A 25,236-nucleotide genomic window follows, 5' to 3' on the forward strand; every position below is an offset into this window, starting at 1 on the left:
GGACGTTGTGCAAGACAAAAAATGATGTTTGCATCCCCTGATTACAGCAAAAGGTTCACATCTTATTTTTAAAGTAACTGATGTAACAAGTAGATTAAATTCTCAGCACAACACGGTTCCAGCACACAGAAAAAAAGGCAAAGTAAAACCATTTTAAAGTAAGTTTTAAAGCAGCTGCAAAGTGTTCTTACCTTTCTCAAATGTTCATGTAGGAAATGAGATTGGAAGTATTTCCTCCTGCAGATAATGTGACTGTTTCGTTGTGACGTCATCGCTGTCACGTGGAACAGAACTGACTCGTTCTGCTGTCGGCTCGTTTGAGATGAAAACACTCTTTCAGCTTGATTCCCAACTTATTCTGCGAAACCAGGAACAAGTTCACCTCACTCGTGTCCGGGTCCTCGCGCTGCTCACTCCGCACGGCTGCGGTGGTCGCGTGCAGCGGACGAGGTTCTTCGGTCGGTCCCTCGGACATGTTGAGCACCGAGGACTTCTCATGGTCCAGCAGCGGGCTGGTTCATTAGGGTGTCTTTATATCTAAATCAGCATTTCACCATGACGTATCAAACATCCAATAAAACATCTTCTGGAAACACATAGGACGAGATTCAAAACCCAACAGATACATCGAAATGATTTCATTTGTGTTTCTTGTTGGAGCTCAAATGTCTTGTATGAAAGCAGCTTTTTCTTTGCACATCATCCGCGATTTAATGTTTCCTGTTCGCACCATGAGGTGTGTTTCATTGTTGGACAATTTAAACTCCCAAAGACGACGGAAGCAGGAAAAGAGTTTGGAGACGGACTTCAATGTTAATTCAATTAGTGCAGATTTGATAGTTATTTTGTAGAGCTGCTTCAATTTTATGTTAAAAAAAAACCCGTTTGTTATTATTATTATTAAATATATTATTAAAATGTTTATTGAGACCCCTTTTTTTATTCCATAACCCCATCGATGATCTGCAAGGAGTATTAGTTACTAGAAGCGGTCTCCAGGGGAGTTCCTTTATATTTGACCTGGAAACGCATTAGGAGCTGGATTGGAAAATCAACTGTTGACTAAATCCCTAAATTGTATTTCATTAACTCGCTGAACTCTCCAAGCTTTAGTCTCCACATCATGGTCTGGTATCCAGTGTGTTTTCCCCAAATCAGTCAAATTTAAAGCTATTTAGTCCACAAAATATCACAATCAACATTCAAATATGTCTTTAACTGTTGAATGTAAAATCCACTTAAACACTGATTTCTCACAAATATTAGAGGACATATCTGATGTGATTTAAATCATGAAAAATAAAGACAGAGACAAACTCCGATTAGCTTTTTATTGAGTTGAAGTCACTTTTGCAGAAATATACCAACAGAAACTAAACTGTAGTAACTACATGGTGTTTGGAACCAACACATCAAACTCAAGTTTCTATAAATTGAGGTTATACTAGCTTTGTTAAAATATAATCATTTGTTAAGAGTTACTAAAAAGAAGGGAAAAAAAAGCTGAGGGAGGCGAGTTGTGTGCGTAGCTTATAACCAACCTCCAGACCAAAATAAAAAGACTAAGAAATCAAACATGTATAAATAGATGCTTTAAGAGAATAGAAAAAGGCTGCGGTGACGTAAACCCAAAATCTAAAGATATACTCTCAGTGGTTCAACCCCAAAATGTGAGAATAACTAACCGTGTGATTAATAATCATACTGCAGAGTACAAAGCAGGCTCGTGTGCAGACGAGTGATTCAGTTTATAACGAGCTGGATCCAACCAGCGTGAACGTGACTAAATAACATCCACAGAAAAAAAGAGTCTTCAAATCCCGTTTCTTAAATTGTAAACAGAAAATATTCTGTCAAATGAATTATTTTTGTTGCTTTTGACGTAAATTCGTTTCTCTACAGAAAATGAATCAGTCATAATCAGTTCTTTGTCAAACCCAAGTGTGACTAGTTTGCTGGTCAGGTGAGGATTCGTTCCTCCTTCTCTTTTAATATCTCCGAACATCAGACGGTTCAGGTTTCGTCCCAGGAGACGTCTTCAAACGATTATTTGGCTCAAAACTTGAAAATATTCAGTAAACTTTCATATAAAACAAAGAAAGGCAGCAAGAGAAGCTGGAACCAACAAAGTTTTGACATTTTTGTACTTGACAAGGGATGAACTGATGATCACAAACGTTTCTGTCAATCAACGTATCGTTTAATCTGTAAATCCAATTAAAAGATCAATTTGACAAGATCTTAGTTTTGTGAAACTGAGATCTAATATTTGTCCCCAGTCACAGCTTCATCAGCTGTTTTACAAGATTTTCAGACTCTAAACATGATCAAATGCTTCCTTGTTTCATCTGGAGTTGGAAAAGTTTGGACAGAAAATGTGACTATAAAACAAACAAACAAACAAACAAACAAACAAACAAACAACAAAAAGCTGAGAACCAGCCAGCTGGTTACCAACATGATCATTTCTCTGCTGTGTTTGGACTCCTCACGTTGTTCTGCCTCTTTGGTGTTTGTTTATTAGAAGACGGCAGTAAACAAATCCGTCTGACTCCAAGTAAACATCCTCGTAAACACCAAAGGGCCCCGACTCCGACCCGTCGCTCCACCAGGGGGCGACAGAGACGCTTACAGTCGGAGCCGCTGCAGGAACCTTTTCTTTCTTTCTCTCGGTGAGTGAAGAACAGTTTGTACCACAGAGTGAGTGTTTCTCAAACGGAGGAGATGGAGCAACAACAGTTCACCTGGAAGTTATAACAGAGACAGTCAAAACAAAGGAAAGGATTTCTCTCCTCACCATCACGAACTCTGTGATCTCACAGTGTTCGGGGTTCATCTAAGAGAAACTCAGAGCGCTTCACTGATGTCCCCGATCGACAGGGACAACAGCTTCAAACTAAAAGACAAACAAAACCAAGTGTTTCAGTGGTTCTCTGAACCCTCGATCACATTCAGCTGGATGTGATGTCAAACACCTCAGTCAGGCTTCACTATGATGTAATGAACATCAAACACCTCAGTCAGGCTTCACTATGATGTAATGAACATCAAACACCTCAGTCAGGCTTCACTATGATGTAATGAACATCAAACACCTCAGTCAGGCTTCACTATGATGTAATGAACATCAAACACCTCAGTCAGGCTTCACTATGATGTAATGAACATCAAACACCTCAGTCAGGCTTCACTATGATGTAATGAACATCAAACACCTCAGTCAGGCTTCACTATGATGTAATGAACATCAAACACCTCAGTCAGGCTTCACTATGATGTAATGAACATGGAAACTGCACCGAAAGTTCCTGTTTGGCTGTGAACTTTTTAAAAAATGGAGATTTTGTTTTTACAGAATTTAAAAGGAAAAAAGTTCAAGCTCGATGTAAACTGGTCAGTTTGTTTGAGAGGAGATTTAAAACGAAAGCATCATCGTTCATACATCTCCAGTGATGAAGTCCAGCTGTCACCGACTGTATTAACACCAGCCTCACGTAGTTTCATCTCTCACACACGACTTCTTATTGTGTTTCAGTGAATGTTTCTACGGGGGAGTTCACGTCGTTGTGTTCACAGCTGGAAAAAACAAAATGAACTGCATGTTGTAGAGAAACGGGAAAAGAAAGATGGAGGTTAAACAAAGAGAGAGAAACCAAGACGTCAGTCTTTGGGGGGAAATGGAGCTTGAAACATCCGGACTGGTAGAAATGTTAAAACTGTTGTTGTTGCAGAAATCTGACAACTCACCAGAAACATTCTGAGAAACATCCACAACTTCAACATGACAAACACGTGACCACAGGAGAACCTGGGAGAACACGGGAGAACACGGGAGAACACGGAAACACGGGAAAAAACATGAACATGGGAGAACACGGGAGAACACGTGTGAACACATGAAAACACGCGTGAACACGCGTAAACACACGTGAACAGAGTCCAGACGAGAACTGCCATGAATCTCACATAAAGTGCAAACTGACGAGGTTTTCCTCTCACGGCGTCAGAACCAGCTGAAGCTCCAGGAAAACCGGCGGGACAGCAGACAGAGACGATCTGGTGGTCGCCGGGACGACGGGGGTCGCCGGGACGACGGGGGTCGCCGGGACGACAGGTCGCCGCTCCTGCTGCTCCTTCAGTGGCTCTCGATCACCACGGGCTCGTAGCCACCTGCAGACACCCTGCAGGGATCCACACACACAAGAGTCACGGGAGTGTTTGTGTTTCATACACAGAGGAAGATTTAACGGACATTTCACTCCTCTGTAACGATCACTACTTTGTTCTTGTAGTTTCATGTCATCAGACTCCTGCCTCCATTGTTTTCTATATTTGATCAAGTCAAATCTTACATCGGTGTTGGTGTGCTGTCTTCACTCCTACAGAAGGGCAGTAATGAGGACGGTCAGTCTGTCTGATCTGTTTAACGTGATTGTAAAAGGAAGCAGAGTTTGTTCTGTTGCACAGTTTACATCCTTATTTAAGAGTATTTGTCCTTTAATATAGTGACAGAGTGCATTTCTATTCCGAGATCCATTCAGGTGATGAAGTCCTCCCTCGTCCTTCCATCGTATATAAAAGGCCTCCACATATGTAACGTGTGTGTCTGTATTTAAACTGTATGAGCAAGTCGGGAGAGTCCCGTCTCTTCTGTCTCTTAACTTCCACTGCCGTTCCATACTTTGGAAGAGGAGGACGAGGATGAGGATGAGGATGAGGATGAGGACGAGGACGAGGAGGAGGAGGAGGAGGACGAGGACGAGGACGAGGAGGACGAGGAGGACGAGGACGAGGAGGAGGAGGAGGAGAAGGAGAAGGAGGACGAGGACGAGGAAGATGGGGTGAGCGGAGGTTCAGAGTGCAGCGTGCTGATTAAACTGCAGCCTGCGATCCTTTTATAATTGATACGTAATGAATGAATTAACACACAACACTGACATTTTTACTCCTGTTATTTTTTCAGGAACGTTATTGTGTAGAAAATCACAGGATTATTTAGAGCTGAATCTGTCACAGAAAGGCTTTCAGGGGAACTCCTGCTGCTTCCAGGGGATGTGTACACGGTTTCCTTTGTGTACGCAGGTCTGTCTTCATGAGACTGCCTGCTTCAATTCAGGATCAAATAAATAAATAAAATCTATTTTTACAGTGTTAGCTTGTCACTCTTTCACTTTTCAGTTCTTTCAATGCACCAAAAATGAATGTTTTGAATATCAACAACGTCGCCAATAGTACGGAACAAAACATCGGCTTGAATAGTTTCTGCTTCTGTGAGTAAAACTCAGTAAAGTGAAAGTGAGAAAGGAAAAGAGGAAGCGAGAGCGGCACACAGACAGAAACGAGGAGAGCCGAGCCGCTCACCTGTTGCCGAGCCGGATGCCGCTGAGCGCCGTGGTTCCATCTCTGTTGACGAACAGACGCAGGTTACTGTCTGAAAGACAGAAACACGGACACCGAGTGAGCTGCTGCTGAAAGAAACCACCAGAAATCAACAGACAAAACACAGACGAAAGGATGGAGCTCAGTTTAATACCTCTGTTCACCAAGAACTCTCTTTCTGTTATAAAATTAAAACAAAAAACATTTAAACTATTCAGATTTACAGTGTTTAAACCATCAGTGATGTCATCAACCATCAGTGATGTCATCAACCAGCAGTGATGTCATCAACCACCAGTGATGTCATCGTTGGTTTGTGAACGTTATGAATCCTCCAGTTCAGATTCTGTCCGTCACCATCTTGTTAGTTCGGAGCGGTTTGGAGCAGGAAGTGACCATATTTGGACGAGCTGGGGGAGGAGCCAGCGGTGGATCTGACCGATCTGATCGGAAACCTGACGATACTACGTCCCGCCCACCGATAGCTGTAACCTGACTGCACCGCAGGCCTGTCAATCAAACAGACACGCCCCCAAAAACAGGTCTTCTTGAATCTTCTTTTCTAATGAATGAGGGATTATTTTCAGATGGACCTCCAGAAAACTAATAAGAAGGAGTGACTTTAGCTAACAACACCGAGATAACTGATGGACACATTTTATTCACTTTGGATTTGATGAGAGAAGTTGAATGGGAGTCTATGGAGCCGGAGGCTTTTTGGAGCCGACCTCTAGTGGCACTCGCTGGTATTGCAGCTGAAGACACTTCTGGATCGGAACCATTTTACAGACCTGAAGCTACGAACTCTTTTATATTCAGTCTGTGGTTTAAAATGTTCTTAAAGGTGCAATCAACCGTTACCTTCACTTCAGATTCTTTTTTATGTTTACTGACCGAACGAGGAATGATGGCAGATAATAACCATCAAAACCTTCCAGATTTCAGCTCCAATAAAACTCCCAGAGTCACCGTTGGTTCAGGAGTTATTGTGATTTATGATCTAACGGAGGATTTTCAAGTTGGTCTGTGTGGTGTTTCTTAGTTTCAACAGGTTTCTAACTCTCTTGTGTAACTAAACCCTTCAGCGTTGTTGCGTCAGCTCCATTTGTGTAACGCTGCAAAGCAAACACTGGATCACATCTCTGATCTGTTGTAAATACTGTCACGGTTTTTATAATAGAAACACACACCAGTTTTACGTGGAGCTCCGTTATCACTGACAGACTTTTCACTGACTAAAAAGCTGAAACTCAACGACCTATGATGAACAGAAAAACAGGCCTTTTCAGTACAAATCTTAAACCTCCTGCACAATTACGATCACACACAACTGGGCGGCCTTATAAACACACTGAGCTTTGTGCAGTACGTTGGTGTGGCTGCGAAGGGCTCTGCTATACCGGAGAGATCTGTAGTAGTTTTACAAACTTCACATTTAGCTTTTCTGTCATCTGTTTTTATCACCCAGTCTTTAAATTCATCATTTTGGAGCCAAAGTTCTTGAAATGTACATTTTCCCATCATGTTTGTATTCCTCAGCGGCTACAAGAAACAGCTCATCATTATTTAAGTGGTTGCCATTTGTTAACGAACATAAAGAAGATAAAACCACTCGCGCAAAACAGGAAACACGATAAATAACGCGATTAAAGAAAGACATATCTTAATAAATGGAAACTATATTCAAGGACTTGGTGGAAAAGATGATCACTGTCTGGAAAAGAGTTTGAATAATTCCCTCAGTAAAACATCTGGCGGCTGTCACTCCACTCTCCCTCTGTACCTTCAGTGTGGTTGATATCTGCAAAGTTTTGGCTTTGGACGATTTTCTCCACGATGTCGTCGGCATCCATGCGAGTGTCGTTCACCCAGGAGGGGTGGCTCTCCACCGAGTCCTGCTTCCTCCTGAAACACAACAAACACGGAGGCTGAGCAGGACTCCACCACAAGTGGTCCCGCGACTGGACAGCCGTCCTCTGTGTCCGTACCTGGCAGGTCTGCTCAGGGGTAAGACGGGCCGCGGGGGACGAGGAGGTCTCTCTGGACGTCCGGCGTCCTTATCACCGTCCGGAGGTGTGTCACCGCTGAAGGCCACGCCCCCCGAGGTGCTGCTTCCTGTCGAGGTGTTCCTGCGATGAGTGAGGTCCGACAGGCTGGAGGAGCAGGAGTGCTCGGTGCTGTAGCCTGGAGGACAAGAGAGGAGGCATCAGAGGAGACATCAGAGGAGACGAAAGAGGAGACATCAGAGGAGATAAGAGAGGAGACATCAGAGGGGACGACAGAGGAGACAAGAGAGGAGACGACAGAGGAGACATAAGAGGAGACAAGAGAGGAGACATCAGAGGGGACGACAGAGGAGACAAGAGAGGAGACATCAGAGGAGACAAGAGAGGAGACATCAGAGGGGACGACAGAGGAGACAAGAGAGGAGACGACAGAGGAGACAAGAGAGGAGACATCAGAGGACACAAGAGAGGAGACAAGAGAGGAGACGACAGAGGAGGCATCAGAGGAGATAAGAGAGGAGACATCAGAGGGGACGACAGAGGAGACAAGAGAGGAGACGACAGAGGAGACATAAGAGGAGACAAGAGAGGAGACATCAGAGGAGACATCAGAGGAGACGAAAGAGGAGACATCAGAGGAGATAAGAGAGGAGACATCAGAGGGGACGACAGAGGAGACAAGAGAGGAGACGACAGAGGAGACATAAGAGGAGACAAGAGAGGAGACATCAGAGGGGACGACAGAGGAGACAAGAGAGGAGACATCAGAGGGGACGACAGAGGACACAAGAGAGGAGACAAGAGAGGAGACGACAGAGGAGGCATCAGAGGAGACGACAGAGGAGACAAGAGAGGAGACATCAGAGGAGACAAGAGATGAGACATCAGAGGGGACGACGGAGGAGACAAGAGAGGAGACGACAGAGGAGACAAGAGAGGAGACATCAGAGGGGACGACAGAGGAGACAAGAGAGGAGACAACAGAGGAGACATCAGAGGATACGACAGAATAGACAAGAGAGGAGACATCAGAGGAGACAAGAGAGGAGACATCAGAGGGGATGACAGAGGAGACAAGAGAGGAGACGACAGAGGAGACGACAGAGGAGACATCAGAGGAGACAAGAGAGGAGACATCAGAGGATACGACAGAATAGACAAGAGAGGAGACATCAGAGGAGACAAGAGAGGAGACATCAGAGGGGACGACAGAGGAGACAAGAGAGGAGACGACAGAGGAGACAAGAGAGGAGACATCAGAGGACACAAGAGAGGAGACAAGAGAGGAGACGACAGAGGAGACAAGAGAGGAGACATCAGAGGAGACAAGAGATGAGACATCAGAGGGGACGACGGAGAAGACAAGAGAGGAGACGACAGAGGAGACAAGAGAGGAGACATCAGAGGGGACGACAGAGGAGACAAGAGAGGAGACGACAGAGGAGACAAGAGAGGAGACATCAGAGGGGACGACAGAGGAGACAAGAGAGGAGACGACAGAGGAGACCAGAGAGGAGACCACAGAGGAAAGATCAGAGTCGATGACAGAGGAGACAAGAGATGTGACTACAGAGGAGACGGAGGAGACAACAGAGGAGACGGAGGAGACAACAGAGGAGACGACAGAGGAGACATCAGAGGAGACGACAGAGGAGACGACAGAGGAGACGAGAGCAGAGACAAGAGAGGAGACATTAGAGGAGACATCAGAGGGGACATCAGAGTAGCAACAGAGGAGACAAGAGAGGAGACGACAGAGGAGGCATCAGAGGAGACGACAGAGGAGACAAGAGAGGAGACATCAGAGGGGACGACAGAGGAGACAAGAGAGGAGACGACAGAGGAGACATCAGAGGAGACAAGAGAGGAGACATCAGAGGGGACGACAGAGGACACAAGAGAGGAGACAAGAGAGGAGACGACAGAGGAGGCATCAGAGGAGACAAGAGAGGAGACATCAGAGGAGACAAGTGATGAGACATCAGAGGGGACGACAGAGGAGACAAGAGAGGAGACAACAGAGGAGACATCAGAGGATACAACAGAATAGACAAGAGAGGAGACATCAGAGGAGACAAGAGAGGAGACATCAGAGGGGATGACAGAGGAGACAAGAGAGGAGACGACAGAGGAGACATCAGAGGAGACAAGAGAGGAGACATCAGAGGATACGACAGAATAGACAAGAGAGGAGACATCAGAGGAGACAAGAGAGGAGACATCAGAGGGGACGACAGAGGAGACAAGAGAGGAGACGACAGAGGAGACATCAGAGGAGACAAGAGAGGAGACATCAGAGGGGACAACAGAGGACACAAGAGAGGAGACAAGAGAGGAGACGACAGAGGAGACAAGAGAGGAGACATCAGAGGGGACGACAGAGGAGACGACAGAGGAGACCAGAGAGGAGACCACAGAGGAAAGATCAGAGTCGATGACAGAGGAGACAAGAGATGTGACTACAGAGGAGACGACAGAGGAGACGACAGAGGAGACGAGAGCGGAGACAAGAGAGGAGACATTAGAGGAGACATCAGAGGGGACATCAGAGTAGCAACAGAGGAGACAATAGAGGTGACGACAGAGGAGACATCAGAGGAGACAAGGGATGAGACGACAGAGGAGACATCAGAGGAGACAAGAGAGGAGACAAGAGAGGGGAAAGGACAGGAGACAACAGAGGAGACAGAGGAGCAGCTTTGGATAAATAACTCTGTTCATGTCATGTGTTTTATCTGAGTCACTGTAATCATTAGATTCTGATTCTAGTAAAAAGTAAAGTCACTTTGTTAACTCAAACTTCTGTGTTTCTATTTTGGTCTGTTATTAATCAAAAGGCTGAAATCTGCAGTAATTACTGAGAAGAAGAAGAAACACTCAGTGGAGTTAAGTGCAGCTGTCTGAAGCTTCATATGCAGGTTGATGAAAAATAAACAATATTAAATAAAATTATTTGATTTCACATCAGATGCACAAACCAGCGAAATAACCACAATAAAAGCTTTCATCCAATTTGTTGTTAAATTCTGTAGATGCAACAATAAAAGTAAACAGAACACAATAATGTAAATAGATTTATTTAAATTAAATGTCCAATAATAGCTTCAAGGAAGTGTTTATGAACGTCACAAAACTAAACAATTCTAAATGTCTGTCAACTTAAAAGAAAAGTATCATTAAAAATGAAAATAAAAATCACAGCAGCTGTTAAATGTCTGACTCTGGAATATAAAAAGAGAAAAGGAGCGCTGGTGAACGTCGTACCGGAGATTTTGCTCTGCTGGCTGGCGTAGCTGGAGTTACGAGAGTGACCGGAGAGGAAGACTTCTGCTGGGCTGGACAGGTTCTGGTTCTGGTTCACTTCAGATTCCTCCAGCAGACCTGAAGGAAAACGCCAGTTATCGGCTCCTATGTATTTATCATCAATTATAATATCTCTACAAGATCAGAAATAAAGAGATGCAGATATTAGATTTTCACTCCACTTGAATATTTCTTGGACGTGTCTGGCTCTTGGCTGAGAATCTGTTTTCTCACGAGAAAGTGTTTTGCAGAACGTCCTGAGCTCGAGGTGTCGGTGCAGAAAACTCGCTCACATTTTTAAACCGTTTAAAAAACAACAACCTGGGTGTCATTTTTCATTTCAGTTCAAACTGAACGAATCGTCGACATCATCAGCTAATGTCGTTTTTAATGCATAAAAAGTGAACTCTAAAATATAGTTTTTAGTTCGGGCCAAAATCTACAAAAAAACCCTTAACTGATGTATAATTTGGATTTATTTGATATCATTTCTGTGAGATGCATGTTTTAAATTTTCCATTTTGTTCAGTTTTATTCACAGAACGCGAAAACATAAGTCATCTCAGGGCACTTTAACATTGGAAGGTCATTTACAATATTATATTGATTATTAAAAACCTTTCAGTTTTTTTGAAGTTAAAACTGTCAGTTGAACAGTGACAATGAGGAAATTAAAATCTGTCATCTCAGATTAAAACTCTGTTTCAAATCCTTCCTGGAAGTCAAAACTATTTTATTGCTTCTGAATCGAGTGACAAAACTGGTTATCAAAATTCAATCCTCTCATCAGATCTGTACACGTTCAACTAATCCATTCAAATACTCTGTAAAAATGTTGTTTCCTCAAACAATATCTTGCATATCTTCTCTTTTTTTTATTACATATATTCTATCTTAAAAGAAGAGAGAACAAAGTAAAATATTTAATTAATGATGCAATATGGTCATGCAATAGATGTTGAACGTATTTTTAGAATAAGACATTTTCTGCATCATACAGAGACTGACTGCAGTATGTTTGTTTTTAAAGATGTAAACAGCTGTTGTTAATATGTCATAAGTCTCTATTTCTAGTTGAAGTGTGGTGTCTTTATACTTAAACCTCACGTGAATCTATGTTCATAAAATAACAATAAAGTAGATGGTTTCATATCTTTTCATAGAGAAATTGTTTGGTTCTTGTTCCTTGGTTCAACTGTACAGAACATGTCCGGCCCGTTTGCAGCTCCAATGAAACGTGGAACCAGACACAAACTACATGTTCTCACACTAAAACAAACACGTCCACCCGACTAAGATAATCATTTCCTTTGTCGTACCGGAGCTGACGATGGAGGCTCGAGGCTTCGGGGCTCGGCCCAGAGAGACGCCTCCGGCCGGCCCCGGCTCGGCGGTGCCCTCCCCCTTACAGTCCAGCTGCAGGGTGTGTTCCTGTCCGGGGACGGAGATGGACTTTGCTGTGCTCGGAGGCCTGCGGGGGTAAAAACACAAAAAGCAAAGCACAGCGTATCAGTCTGGACAGATTAGATGAGCACAGACGTGCAGCTCAGCTGAGTTTGGCAAGCTCAGATAAGATTGATGTTATTGACCGAGGGAAGAGTGAGTCACAGGAGACGTTCAGGAGTCTGGTCCAACACACATTAAAGTCCTGTGCACTCAAACACATGCTGAAGTCCTACAACAAAAACAGATCTGGGCACAAGTTTCACTTTTCCTCGGTACTGTAGAAGATACAGTCGTTTATCGGGATGGAAGATTCTCCAGTTTTAGCTCCAGAAATATAGTTGGTTTTTTTAAACACTGATACAAGACCCATGCAGAGGAGCAAACTACCAAACACAGAGAAGGAAAAGTCCAGAAGGGAATACAAAGTTCTACCATTTCAGAAAACTACTGTCAACATGGAATAAAAGAAAGTTGTCCAACTCACCTTTTAAAACATGGATCTCCAGACAGGAGCGTCATCCCGATGATCACCTTCAAGAAACAAAACACAACAACACTTTCAACTTTTTCATAAAAATTACCAGTTGTTTTTTTAAATCTTCTACATCTAAAAGAAAAGCAACAGCTCAGATGGTGAAAGTGACAGAAAAGTCTTTTTTACAGCTCAATCAAGGAGATGTCTTAGAAAAGAACGTATTTATCCTCTTTTAGCTTGTTTTGTATACTTTAATGTTTTAATCCATTTTTAATTGTTTTTCTTTGACTTGATGTCTTGATGTTTGTCCTGTTTGAATTGCCTTGTTGTTGAAATGTGCTTTACAAATAAACTCGTCTTGGCCTTTTCACCACTTCTGTGAACTTCGTGCTCGAGTCTGAAATAAGGATTCAAACTAGACAGCCAAACAACTCCAAAAACGACTTCCTTCTCTTTTTGAGTAACAATTAACACGTTTCCACTCAACCAGCTGTTGTTTGCTTGATAATAAACATGAACTAAAGGCCCGAAGAAGCTCAATGACGCTGTGAGAAGTCTTCCAGAGGAACCAGATGACAGATTTACTGGCGACTGTCTCGGCTCAGCCGTTTGTGTTTCTGACCTGTGGGGGGCGCTGCGGAGTTCCTCAACTCCTCGGTGAAGAGCAGAACCTCCTTTAACCCACAGAGACAATAAACTTCTGAAATCTGCAGCTGTGTGATCAACACTGACTAACGTGTCTTGTTTTCATTATTGATCACTAAACATTATATTCATCCAAAGAATATGGTGAAAAATGTTCATCTGGCGTTCCTGAAGTCTTCAAACTGATTTGATTTGTTTTTTGCGTCAAGCCAGACTCGCACAAGAAGAGTTAAACAACAAGCTGGAGCTTGTTTGTGTTTGACATTTTAGACATGAACACAAACATAAACAACCCGTCCAATCCTGCTGAAGGCGAAAAAGAAAAGGGCAGAGACAACAGAAAGAGGAGACGGGTGTCTCTTTGTGTCCTTTAGAGGACAAATAAAAGTCTAATCTTCTATTCAGAAATCTGAAAGTTTCAAGTGAAACGTATCTCCGGGCCTCAGCTGCCATTCTTTATATTTCGAGCTAATATGGTGAGTCAGCACTCATTTTATGTTTCATTAAAAGAATCCATTTTAAGCAATAATCCAAATATGAAGTGTTTCCAGGTTTTCTTCGTCATATATGACGTAAAGGTCCAAAATGATGTGACTTCATTTTGGACTGTTGGTGTGTGAGAACAAGACTTCAGACATTTTCTGTTGTTGTTTTGTCTTGTAAAGTCTTGCTGTAAGGACTTTAATGTGTTAAGTGCCATGAAATAACCTCTGTTGTGATTTGGCGCTATATAAATAAAGTTGAATTGAATTGAATTGTTTTAAACCATTCTCGAAATGAAACAACTGATCTGCAGTTTACTTAATAAACTGAAAAAGGTTTTTAGCTGCAACTCCATTTACATTTAGTTTATGATCTGCTTTTAGTGAAAACCCAACTTTTCATTACAGAAGAACTAAAAGTGAACTTGATTAATCAGATTGAGTCACAGCGACGAAGCTGCTGAAGACTTTTGAGTATTTCAGAGGGCTTTTTAAAACAGGTTCTAATCAGTCATCGTAAAACGAATTAAACCAGTCCTAGAAGCTGATATATATTTATATATATATGTTAATATTTGTAATAACATTTCACTGTATAGGTCAATAGTGTATTCATACATTGGTCTTTATTTTTTACATTCTCTAAAAATCATTTCTTTTCTAAAATGTTTATTTTATGTGGATTTGTAATTTCTTTTCTTTATCTTTCCTTCCTGTATTCTGGAGCTGCTGTGACGACGAAGTCTTATTTCATCTTATTTTACAATCAATGTTCTGAAACATATTTTCATTTCGACAGAAGCACTTCAACAAAAGCCGTTCACGTTGACAAAGGAATAAATTATTGATTTCCAATCTTGCTGCTTCTGACTAAATGTTGCAGAGTGGGGAAAATTCAATGAAAAGTTGAAATGTCAAAGGTCACAGTTAACGATGAAGCTTGGTTCTGAAACTGGAAGCTATAAACTTCACGTCAGAAGTTCTTGCGTGTACCATGAGGCGGTTTGACATTTAAATTCTACCACAGGTAACTTCTTCCTTTCAGGCTTTTCATTAAAATGTCCCCTGTTATTGTCGGTCCCTGAACGCCCCGTCCTCTTGCCTTCAGTATGGAGTTGTCCTGCCGTGTGTTCTTGGTGTCGTATCCCTCCAGCAGGCAGCAGCGCACGGTGGAACCGGACCCGGCGAACTCTGCCATGTTGAGGTCCGTGAAGCCCAGCTGGGGGTGAAGAGGAGTTTGAACAGAGTTAATTCTGGATGCACTGATGGAGGCCTTCATTCACCGCTTCTGTATTTCTGGCTCGTGTTCAGAAAAAGAGAGAATCCTGCGACACCCACCGTTTAGCACACATGACAGGCTGCAGAAACCACACGGCATCTGAACAGACATCAAACCGGGCCGAGAGGGAAACCGGCACTTTTTAAGTTGCTTTAATGAACAGTTGTGAGCAGGTGTAGCCGCGTCACACAGCTGTGGATTCTTACCCTGCATTAAACAACCTGAAGTCTGTCAGCGGGTTTCCATCTCTGAGCACCAACGAGTACGTTCTGGTTCAAGCACAGTCCTGCTTTCTATTTATCGCTCCCATAATAAGAGGACGGATGGAGAAGAACTGAGACTGCTCCTGTCGCGCACCGACGGAGCGCAGCAACGAAAACGTTCACCAGGAAGTATTCAGTTACAGTTCATCCATGGATTTAACATCAGCACCAGAGTTATTTTCCACCTGTTTTAACTGTGTCTGCAGCACAAAGTAGGAAATGATGACAATAAACACAAAACGGACTAAAAAGAAGCTGTTTAACAACGTTCACCCGCGATAGAAGAACAGAAGTCAAGGAAACATCATCGAATCGGGAAGTCAGAAAAAACAGGCAGACCAAACACTTCTGAAGCGCTCCAGCTGTGAAACGCTCCAGCTGTGAAACGCTCCAGCTGTGAAACGCTCCAGCTGGGATGTGAAGTCGTGTTTTTGTGGCCACTGGTTCGGGAACGTTTTGCGGCGTCACCGTGGACCTGATCGGACGTCAAATTTTGTGTCCAACTTGGAAAATCGGCAACAGACAAATACTTCAGAAAGTCTACGGCGAAGAAGCGGCGAGCCGGACGAGGTATTCTGATGACATCACGTTTCAAAAGGGGCGGAGCTTCACCGTCCAAGACTGAAGGATGCGCGTCAGGTCAGGAGACACCAGGTGGGTTTTCTTTGACAGTATCGTGGGTTTGTCCTCCCGGGTCGGACCGTCAACACGGAGTCCTACTGAGGTAAAGAAGAAACGATGGAGACGACTTGAACTGCGCCGCGATGACACTTTGCTTCTCCAACAAAACTTGAAGACCTCCAGCTGGAGCGCTGCTGTTGTGCCACTCTGATCATGCTGCTGCCGCTCAGGCTTACAAACAAATCACAGACCGCACAGAATAAGCTAATAAGAGCTTGTGTTGAAGTTTGCACACATCTTGATGCAGTTCAGTTTGATAAATGGAATCGACTCCCTGTGGATAAACGGGTGGAGTAAACTAAGATGAGTATTTCCCACAAGATTGTGAAGAAATCTGCACCTCCCTGTTTATGCAGTCATTTCAACTTGGTGAAAAACAAGCGCTCCCACAACACTAGAGGACGTCCAGCTACTATTATTCCTAAAATACTTTTTTATATAAAACAAACTGCCGATCTCGCTCAAACTAAACTAAAGCTGAGAGGAGTTTTAAATCAGATGTGAAGAAATGGTTGTTAAATATTTTGACGTTGTACATATATTGTATGTCTGTTTGGTTTTTGATCAGCCTGTCACGAATATTTAAAATGTTGTCCAATCAATCTATCTGTCCGTCAGGTGGTGACGAGGACCCGTCAGGTGATGAGGAGGACCCGTCAGGTGATGAGGAGGACCCGTCAGGTGGTGACGAGGACCCGTCAGGTGATGAGGAGGACCCGTCAGGTGTGTTCCTGGGAACTGGGCCTGGAACAGGTGGGCTGTGAACGCGGCTTCAGTCTAGTGGCACATTAGTGTCACATCACATTTATTGATACGACATTCAATTTTATGTTTCAAATGTTAACTTCCAAGTTCATTTTCATTTTTCAAATATGGGATTGCCTGAAAACAAATATGGACGTCTCATCAACACAGACTGTTGCTCAGAGTATTTCATTCTAAATTTAATGGTTTTTATTGTTGTATTGTGAAGGCACAGTATTTTATTTTAATCCTCTCACAACTATGTACTATCACGGTCTGGCAAGTTCTTAACATCAGAATATTTTCCTTTGATCTCGTATGTAATCAAAGTGCAATTCAAGTGTCTAAAATACGAACTTGAGGTTCTGGTTCGGTAATGTTGTTGCACATTCACAAACCCTGGACCTTCAGATTTGAACACGACCCCAGGCTGCGCCGACGAGGCCTCCGGGACCGTTATCTATACATCCAGCTACTTGCCAGGTGGAAATTGCCTTTTTGTCTGAGCTGCATTCGTGGTGTTATTTTAAATTAACTGTGCAGCTCACTGCAGCAAAAGGTTCCCATTCTTCATCCGGCAGGTTTCCCTTTCTTCAGGGAGCTTCTGTTTTTATAGGTGTGTGTTTAAAGGAAGCCAACTTCTAAAGAGGGAAGCGAGGTAGTTAAATATAACTGGAGGAAATCTAAATGGAGAACGGGCGGAAACAGAAAACAGAGGAAGCGGTTCCTGTTGGGAAACGACGTCCCTGATCAGCTCGAGTCTTATCGTCATGAGCGGTCTGACCTCGTACTTTCATTCATGAGACGTGACTCCTGCGTGAGGAGCGTTCACCGTGACGGGTAGAGAGGTGTTGGCAGGATGTTTTTGAAGATTCTGGGCAGGTTTTTTTGATTTACGCTTGCTGCCGGCGTGCTCGACGAAACGCTGTGAGAAATGCTAATATTTACACGATATGGCATTTAGGTTCCCAGAGTCTGAAACCAACTCATTGGTAACGGTCTGTATGAGCGTGAGAGGCGGGAGACGCAGGCTCTTACCTTCAAGTATGCTTTTCCTCCTTTGAGCTCCTGCAGGGAAAACAGGAAGACAGTAATGAACCCAGTGATCCAACTTTATATATGACAGGCCTCCAATTACAGGCTCCAACACCAGAGATGGAATTACAGGCTGAGACCACACGGGTGGCTCCTGGGTACGTCAACCAGCAGCAGAGGCAACGTTCACACGGGAGCTTATACTGATATATATATATATCTCTATCTATATCTCTATCTATATATATATGGAGACACTTTGTGAGGATGGATCCACTCTTGTTTCTAATTAGTAAAGTTTCGATGTTGTTCTGGATGTCTTGGTATCATTTAAGTACCAACAAGTACAGCAACATCCTTTCCAAAAGACTCCAGACTCAAAAGATATCTACCATATCAACCAGCTTTTAGATGCCCAGATCACATTAAACAAATGGTTTTAACATAATCTGAATGTTGAGCAGATCGAACGATTCCTCAATCACCTGAGAATGAACTCAAAAGTACAACAATTAAAGTAATCATTGAGTATTCAATTCCAGACTGTCACTAGTCAGGATTTGATGCTTTTCTTCAATCTTTCTCGCATCATATTAAATCAAATATTTTGTCTTTTTTTTTAGTGTTGGTCAGAAAAAAACAAGACATTAGTAGATTCAAGCATTTGTCAAAGTTTTTGGACATATTTATATTTAAAACAAAAAATAGTTTTCAATCAATCAAAGCACACTGACATCTTGAAAATGTAGTCCAGTTTAAACACAATGGTGTAAAAGAAGAACCCAAAATTCTTCAACAGATTCCTCAAAAATAATGTATAATGTTCTTTTATAAGATCGACATCTGGACATTTCTTGAAATGAGAAATGACTGGATGATGTCAGGCATCCGATAAAAGATCTGAAACAGTTGAGACACTTTCGTAGATCAGCGATGAAGATGTGTGAAAGCACAGCTGATAATAGATGAGTGATGTCAATAATAAAAGCGATCCTCCATAACAGGGAATAATCGCAGCACTAAAGTGAAACAGGTTTTTCAACTGAGGTGTATTTTTCTGATCTTTCGGTTTAAATCCCAATTATAATTTTTTTTCTAAAACCTAATATTGCCGAAGTTGATCTGCAGCCTGGAGGCGGACGTGTCCATACCTTCCTGACGGACACCCTGCAGACAGACGGATCCAGGACTCCGGTGTGGGGGTTGGCGCTCATCTTGGACACGAAGGTGAACCTCTTCCTCCAGCGGACACAGTTCTCCTGAACCTCCTCTCTGAGAACAAAGAGAAACCAGCAGGAACACATGAACCTCTGGGATGAACCGAGTCAGGACTTCAACTCCTCAATTCTTGAAAACTTTGGTTAATGATCAGAATGATTAATGACGTTAACCATGATGTCGAAACACAAGAAGTTAAATGGTACGAACGTAAAGCTTGTATTTATGCACAGACCTAAACTAAACAAGAACATTTTCACAAACTTTTTGTTTTGTTTTGTTTTTGGGTCAAACCCACATATTGCTGCATTTTGTAACTTCAGAACAGAACACACATTTTTTTGCAGTGCGGTCATCCCCATCTCAGCCTCATGACCAGCGTGTCCACCGAGAATCAAATTCATCAAAGCAGTGCTGGGAAAACATGCCCTGAGCAACTTTTTCCAAAACTAACTGGATTCCAGAAAACAGATTTATCCAGTCCACGGCTTCTGACGTCGATTACAGTTTTTCATTTAAAAAAAAAAAAAAAAAAAAAAAAAGGGAATTATCTCTGTGATTTTGGAAGTAAAACGTAGTGTTGTTTTTTTTTTAATGACATTGAATTTCACATTTTGTCAAACAGACAGTGTCTTGAGTTTCTTCAGCCAGTCAGTGACTCCACAGCTTTTATCGGAGCAGCAACACCAACATGTGATGCTGATTTTCTCTCCTACTTTACAGACAAGAAAATGTTTCAAGGAAACAAGGGTGAACGGACTTCTGTGAAAACACAGAAATGCCAGTGAAAAACCTTGAAGTACATCCTGGTTAACACAACCACAAACAGAGCAGGTCACCGATGTGTTCGCTCCTGGAAATAAATATCGATATGCTCAGCGATTCAATGAATTCCTGGTAACCGTCAATGAAACACGGCAGCAGAGAGAAAGTGTGTTTCTAGGTCTTCAAGGTCTGGAACAGAAAATGGATGAATGCAGCACGAAAACAAGATTCGATTCAAAATCTGATTTTCTGCAGCCCGACATGTCCTCTATAAAATCTGCACCATTTCAGAGAATATTAAGTGTATTTAGGCCAAATTTCTTACCACAAACACTCAGCCAAATACTACAGCTCAGCCCTTACAAAGAAAAAAATAGTTCTGAACAGCTTTTTCAAATAAAAAAACTAATTTGTTGACAAAATTGGGAAAGTAAAGGTTTTTCAAAATAAGACAAGACCAAGAGTTTGCAGCAATACATACCACCACTGACTATGTTAACATGTTGATGTTTAGTCTGTATACTGTTTACAATGTTCAACATCTGAATTTAGCATGTTAGCATGCTAAATACCACTAAAATACAGCTGTGCCTGATGGGAATGTGGTTTTCCAGGCATTTGGTCATAAACCAGAAGGTTGGATGGAGATAAATGAAAAGTTAATGGATCTGACAATTGTCCCAATTCATCCATATAGGAGACGAATGTGTGCACCACATGTTCATCCATCCAATAGTTGTGGAGGAATTTCACTCAAAATTAGAAATGTCAATCATCATCCATCAGTGATGTCATCATCCATCATTGAGGTCACCCGTTGGTTTGTGAACGTTATGAATCCTCCAGTTCAGATTCTGTCCGTCACCATCTTTACTAGTTCGGAGCGGTTTGGAGCAGGAAGTGACCATATTTGGACGTGCTAGGAGGAGCCAGTGGTGGATCTGACCGATCTGATTGGAAACCTGACGATACTACGTCCCGCCCACCGATAGCTGTAACCTGACTGCACCGCAGACCTGTCAATCAAACAGACACGCCCCCCAAAAACAGGTCTTCTTGAATCTTCTTTTCTAATGAATGAGGGATTATTTTCAGATGGACCTCCAGAAAACTAATAAGAAGGAGTGACTTTAGCTAACAACACCGAGATAACTGATGGACACATTTTATTCACTTTGGATTTGATGAGAGAAGTTGAATGGGAGTCTATGGAGCCGGAGGCTTTTTGGAGCCGACCTCTAGTGGCACTCGCTGGTATTGCAGCTGAAGACACTTCTGCATTGGAACCATTTTTCAGTCTGTGGGTTCGGGTTGGGGGTTCGGCTAACGTGTCTTTATTACTGCTAAGTTATGAGAATTTACAGTGTTGTCTGAATAACATTTTCCTGTTAAAGAGACCCATAATTTGTGTAAATGATCCGTCAATCAGCAGTGAAAAGGAAGAAAAGTGGTTTCTCTCTCCTGCTAAATGCCAAACGGCTCGTTTTGAAGACTTAAATTGGATTCAGTCCAGCAACATACTGAGGAGGAGTAGATCAACTGAACAGCCGAATGTTTTTTGGAGTCACTTGAACTGCGAGGCGCCTCCTTAATTCTACTACATATAAATCACAGGCGCCGGGCTGCATGGTGACGTTCGTACTGACCAGCTTTTCTTTTCGTTGCCTTCTGTGGACATCAGGTGAAGTCCAGCTAACAGTCCAGCCCGAGTTCTCCCTGACATCCAACACAGTGACCTCCAAAACTGAAACTGGCGTATATTCAATCAATTCCTAAGAAGTATAACGACTGCCGAATAGAAAAATCTAAAACTTGGGGGAATTTTTTTGTATTGGCTCAAAGGTATAATCTATTATTTCCACTGATCAAGAAGGATCGTGAGGCAGCAGAAACAGTCCCTCCACTTTCATTGTAATTGTTGCGATAAAATCTTTTTGATTTTGCAGTGGATTTTCTCAAAACTTAGTTTTTTGGTGTAAAATTGCAAGTCGAGAAATAATTTTTTTTTGGCATTACCTGATAAAGGAATAAATATGTTATCACTTCCCTTTGACTATAATGATACCGCACATCACAGAAATATCTTTATGTATTTATTGAACTTAGAGAACCGTGGAGATCAAAGCTCCTAAAAGGTCTTAAAAGGTCCTAAAAGCTGCGTATGTTTCCAGAACAGACCATCTGTGACTGGAATATAGAAACAAGGACTACATCAGCTGTCAAAATAAGAGCTTTAGATGCTGTTTAATTCATGTTCATTCAACACATAGACCTGCTGGATGAAACAAACAAAGAGACGTCTCTGACAACTGGACGTGTGGAGAAAACTCATTTAACATCCAGTAATATGGAATCACTTCCTTTGATCACAAACATTTAATCATCATTTTAATGTGAAGAACACATTTCCCACAAAGCCCGTCACTTCCTGTTTTGTTTTGTTTTGTTTAAAAAGACTACATGCCGTTAAAACTTTCAGCACAAATTCTGTTGATGACATTTTTTGCAGAAAAATCGAAGTAATTAAAAAAAAATGTCAAGCTCTCGCAAATATAGCGAAGTTTGAGTGAATTTGTGTTCATTATTGCGATTGCAAGAAGGTGATTTCCTGGAGGGGCTGAAAAACAAGTTGCTCTTATATATAACAAACTAAATGAAAAGAAACAATCAGATTGAAAGCCACTGGATCCGTAGTAAAGCCGATGGCTCTGAAGAATGAATGTTGTTTAATTGAACATGTTAAAGAATGGTCCCAAAATCAAAAGGGTTCATCATCTGCAGATCACAAATGTACTCAGTGAATTTCCAGGCACTCATCTGGGGAACATAAATGTAAATCTAATGGAAGTCTGGCCTAAAATTCAACTTAACGATCGACGAGGACCCAAAACAATCAGTTGACTAAATAAACCGTTTCCATGACTCTGAGCTTCGTTTTAATCAGCGAACAGGAGGCAGTTTGAGCGATCACGCAGGACAAAACACACAAATGACACATTTACAATCACACATGCATCTAAAGCGCACACTGGTGGCAGCTGCTCCTCACACTCCCCCTCTCCCCCTTCATCTGATTCACTATTATCCAACGTGTTGTGTGATTTTTACCACCTCATTTCTCTCCTATGAAATCACTTCACAGATGACAAATGGCAAACCAGCTTTAAACTGGGACTTCTACTTTTGCTTTGATTTTCTGAAAGCACTTCGGACAATAAAATGTTTTACTCGTAAATATTATTAAATTGAATTAAACGTTGTCTTTTGACTTTTTATAATTCCATGAATCTATTACAAGTAATTGTATTCTACAGAGGACAACCTGTAACAGAGGAGGGGCACTTAACATTTGCAAATTAAAGTCAATCCAATTTGTTCATTAAGCAAAAATGCTGAACATTTGTGGGCTGCAGCTTATCAAATAAAGTTGAATGCTTTTCTCAAATTAATGTCACAGTACATTCAATCAGTGTGACTTTTTTTGGCTGATTTACAGACAAAATTAGAAATTAAAAAAATGTCCTTTGTAGCTCTTTTATTTTTATATTTATTTGACTTAATTAAATAAATTTAAAAAAAAGAAAAGGAAAGAAAGGAAATATAATCTATGATGGAAAATTTGACTTTGTTCTGTTTTTTCATGGATTTAAACATGAATGCCGACTAATCCATCCAAATGAAGTTAATTAAAGGTCTGGACATGGCAAATAAAGAATTGTGCTACATGCCAATAAAGCACAACAAAGAGGGTAAAACAGCAGAAACAAACAAAAAAAAGCCCAAATCCTTAAATCTTAAATCTTCTTTAACCCTGAAGCAAAGTCCCAGTCAGAGAAACGTTTAAAGCGGTGAAGGGAGGCGAAAATGTTTGTTAATCCATCGAATCCCTGGAAACAAGTCTGGTTCCAAGAAGAGTACACGCACACGCACACACACACACACACACACACACGCACGCACACACAGCTCTTATCAGGACCCCCACGCTTTCGGTCCTCCAGCGTGTAAGGTGGAGCGTTCCCAAACCACATTCCTCGGTCCAGATGGCTTTGTTCAGGCTCCATGGAAACCTCCCACTCGAACCAGCGGCGCTCTGCCAGCAGCTCGCCGGAGGAGGAGACGCTCGGCCACGCTCTCCCTCTCGGACGCGGACGCTTTAACAAGCGCTCTGCCGTTCGTTTCTCATCTCAACCTGCCACCTCTGAATCTCCTCTGCTTTTACTCTCATGGGGTTTTTCAAGAGGAGGCTGGAGGTGAAAGCAGAAATTCAGCTGTTCAACGAGCGCTTTTCTGCTTTTCTGCTTTCCAGCTCCAATGTTTTCCTTTAACAAGTGACTCAGATCTCAGACATTTCGGAATCAAAACAACAAAACCCTGCAGGGTGTCACGCCGTTTCACTTCTGATCTGGACCAGATTACTATCTGATATTCAGTCGTGGGGTCTGCAGACGACTTGTATTTGATCAAATCTGTCGGCGTCAAGAATAACTTACTGATTTATGAAAGACAGCATTGACCTTAAAGAATAAACTCGAAGTGCTGCATCACACAGAAAAGATTATATGGTGTGATTCACATAATCAGAGCTTCTGAAGAGTTACATTTCTAATTTTGTTCAGACTTTTTTCATTCAACATTTAATGTATTTACCTGTTTAACCACAATAACAGCAAAGATGATGGAAAACCTGCAACGACGAGCTCCAATTATTTGTTATTCTATCACGTTTCTAGCTGGATGTAAAGATATAGGATCCACTGAAATATATGAACCTGACCTGGATCCAGATAAAAGAAGAAAGTGAACGGATGGATAATTAATTGTACATTAAATGAAAAGTAGTCAGCAACAACACGTTCCTGTAGATACATGCTGCACAACATCAGGAGAATACATCCTCTTCTCACTCAGAAGGAGGTGCAGGCTATGGTCTAGGTTCTGGTCCAGGTCCAGTGTACATCCAGGACATGGTCCAACCCTACATCCCAGCCCCTCCCTCCGCTCTGCTTCTACCAATCAGCTTGTTGCTCCTCACTGAGTTAAACACTCTACTAAATCCCGACTGTTTGCTGTCCTGACTCCTAAATGGTAGAATGAGCTCCCCACCGACATCAGGAAGCAGAAACTCTGAACATCTTCCACCGTAAACTAAAAACACACCTCCTCCTTTACCTTGAACAGTAGAACTTTAGTATCTTAACATGGAACTTACTGATAGAACTTTGTAGTTTGGCTTTCTGGAAGAAATTGTATTTTCTTGCTTCCTGTTGTTCTGATTTTGTACCCTCATGGTTGAAATGAACTTATTGTAAGTCGCTTTGGATAAAAGCATCAGCTAAATGTAATGTAATGTAATAACTGATTGATTGTTCAGGTCATTTTTCAAACAAAAAAAATATTTTAAGGTTTTAGCTGCAAAGGATTTTTGTCATAAATGATCGTATACAACATTTCTTTGTTTTGGACTGTTGAACACAGAAAAGCAAAGAAACATGTGAGAGACCTTTATAAAGTT

General features: G+C 42.1%; 1 protein-coding gene across 1 annotated transcript in view; it reads right to left on the bottom strand.

Moving 5' to 3' along the window:
* Nucleotides 1-1,317: 1,317 nt before the first annotated feature.
* Nucleotides 1,318-25,236, bottom strand: part of eeig1a (estrogen-induced osteoclastogenesis regulator 1a) — a 36,802-nt gene continuing 12,883 nt past the window's right edge. Inside the window, exons 3-12 of the mRNA XM_069169332.1 lie at nt 18,890-19,010; nt 17,742-17,771; nt 14,839-14,955; nt 12,619-12,665; nt 12,008-12,159; nt 10,650-10,766; nt 7,368-7,563; nt 7,163-7,284; nt 5,362-5,431; nt 1,318-4,181 (exon numbers count right to left, since the gene is read on the bottom strand). Coding sequence (XP_069025433.1) covers nt 4,136-4,181; nt 5,362-5,431; nt 7,163-7,284; nt 7,368-7,563; nt 10,650-10,766; nt 12,008-12,159; nt 12,619-12,665; nt 14,839-14,955; nt 17,742-17,771; nt 18,890-19,010 — 1,018 coding nt within the window. The 3' untranslated portion in view covers nt 1,318-4,135. The remainder of the gene's footprint in view (nt 4,182-5,361; nt 5,432-7,162; nt 7,285-7,367; nt 7,564-10,649; nt 10,767-12,007; nt 12,160-12,618; nt 12,666-14,838; nt 14,956-17,741; nt 17,772-18,889; nt 19,011-25,236) is intronic.

Source organism: Embiotoca jacksoni, unplaced genomic scaffold (genome assembly GCF_022577435.1).
Source record: "Embiotoca jacksoni isolate LCO1_2020_lvr unplaced genomic scaffold, fEmbJac1.0.p SCAF_44, whole genome shotgun sequence".
In the NCBI taxonomy this organism is placed as follows: domain Eukaryota; kingdom Metazoa; phylum Chordata; class Actinopteri; family Embiotocidae; genus Embiotoca; species Embiotoca jacksoni.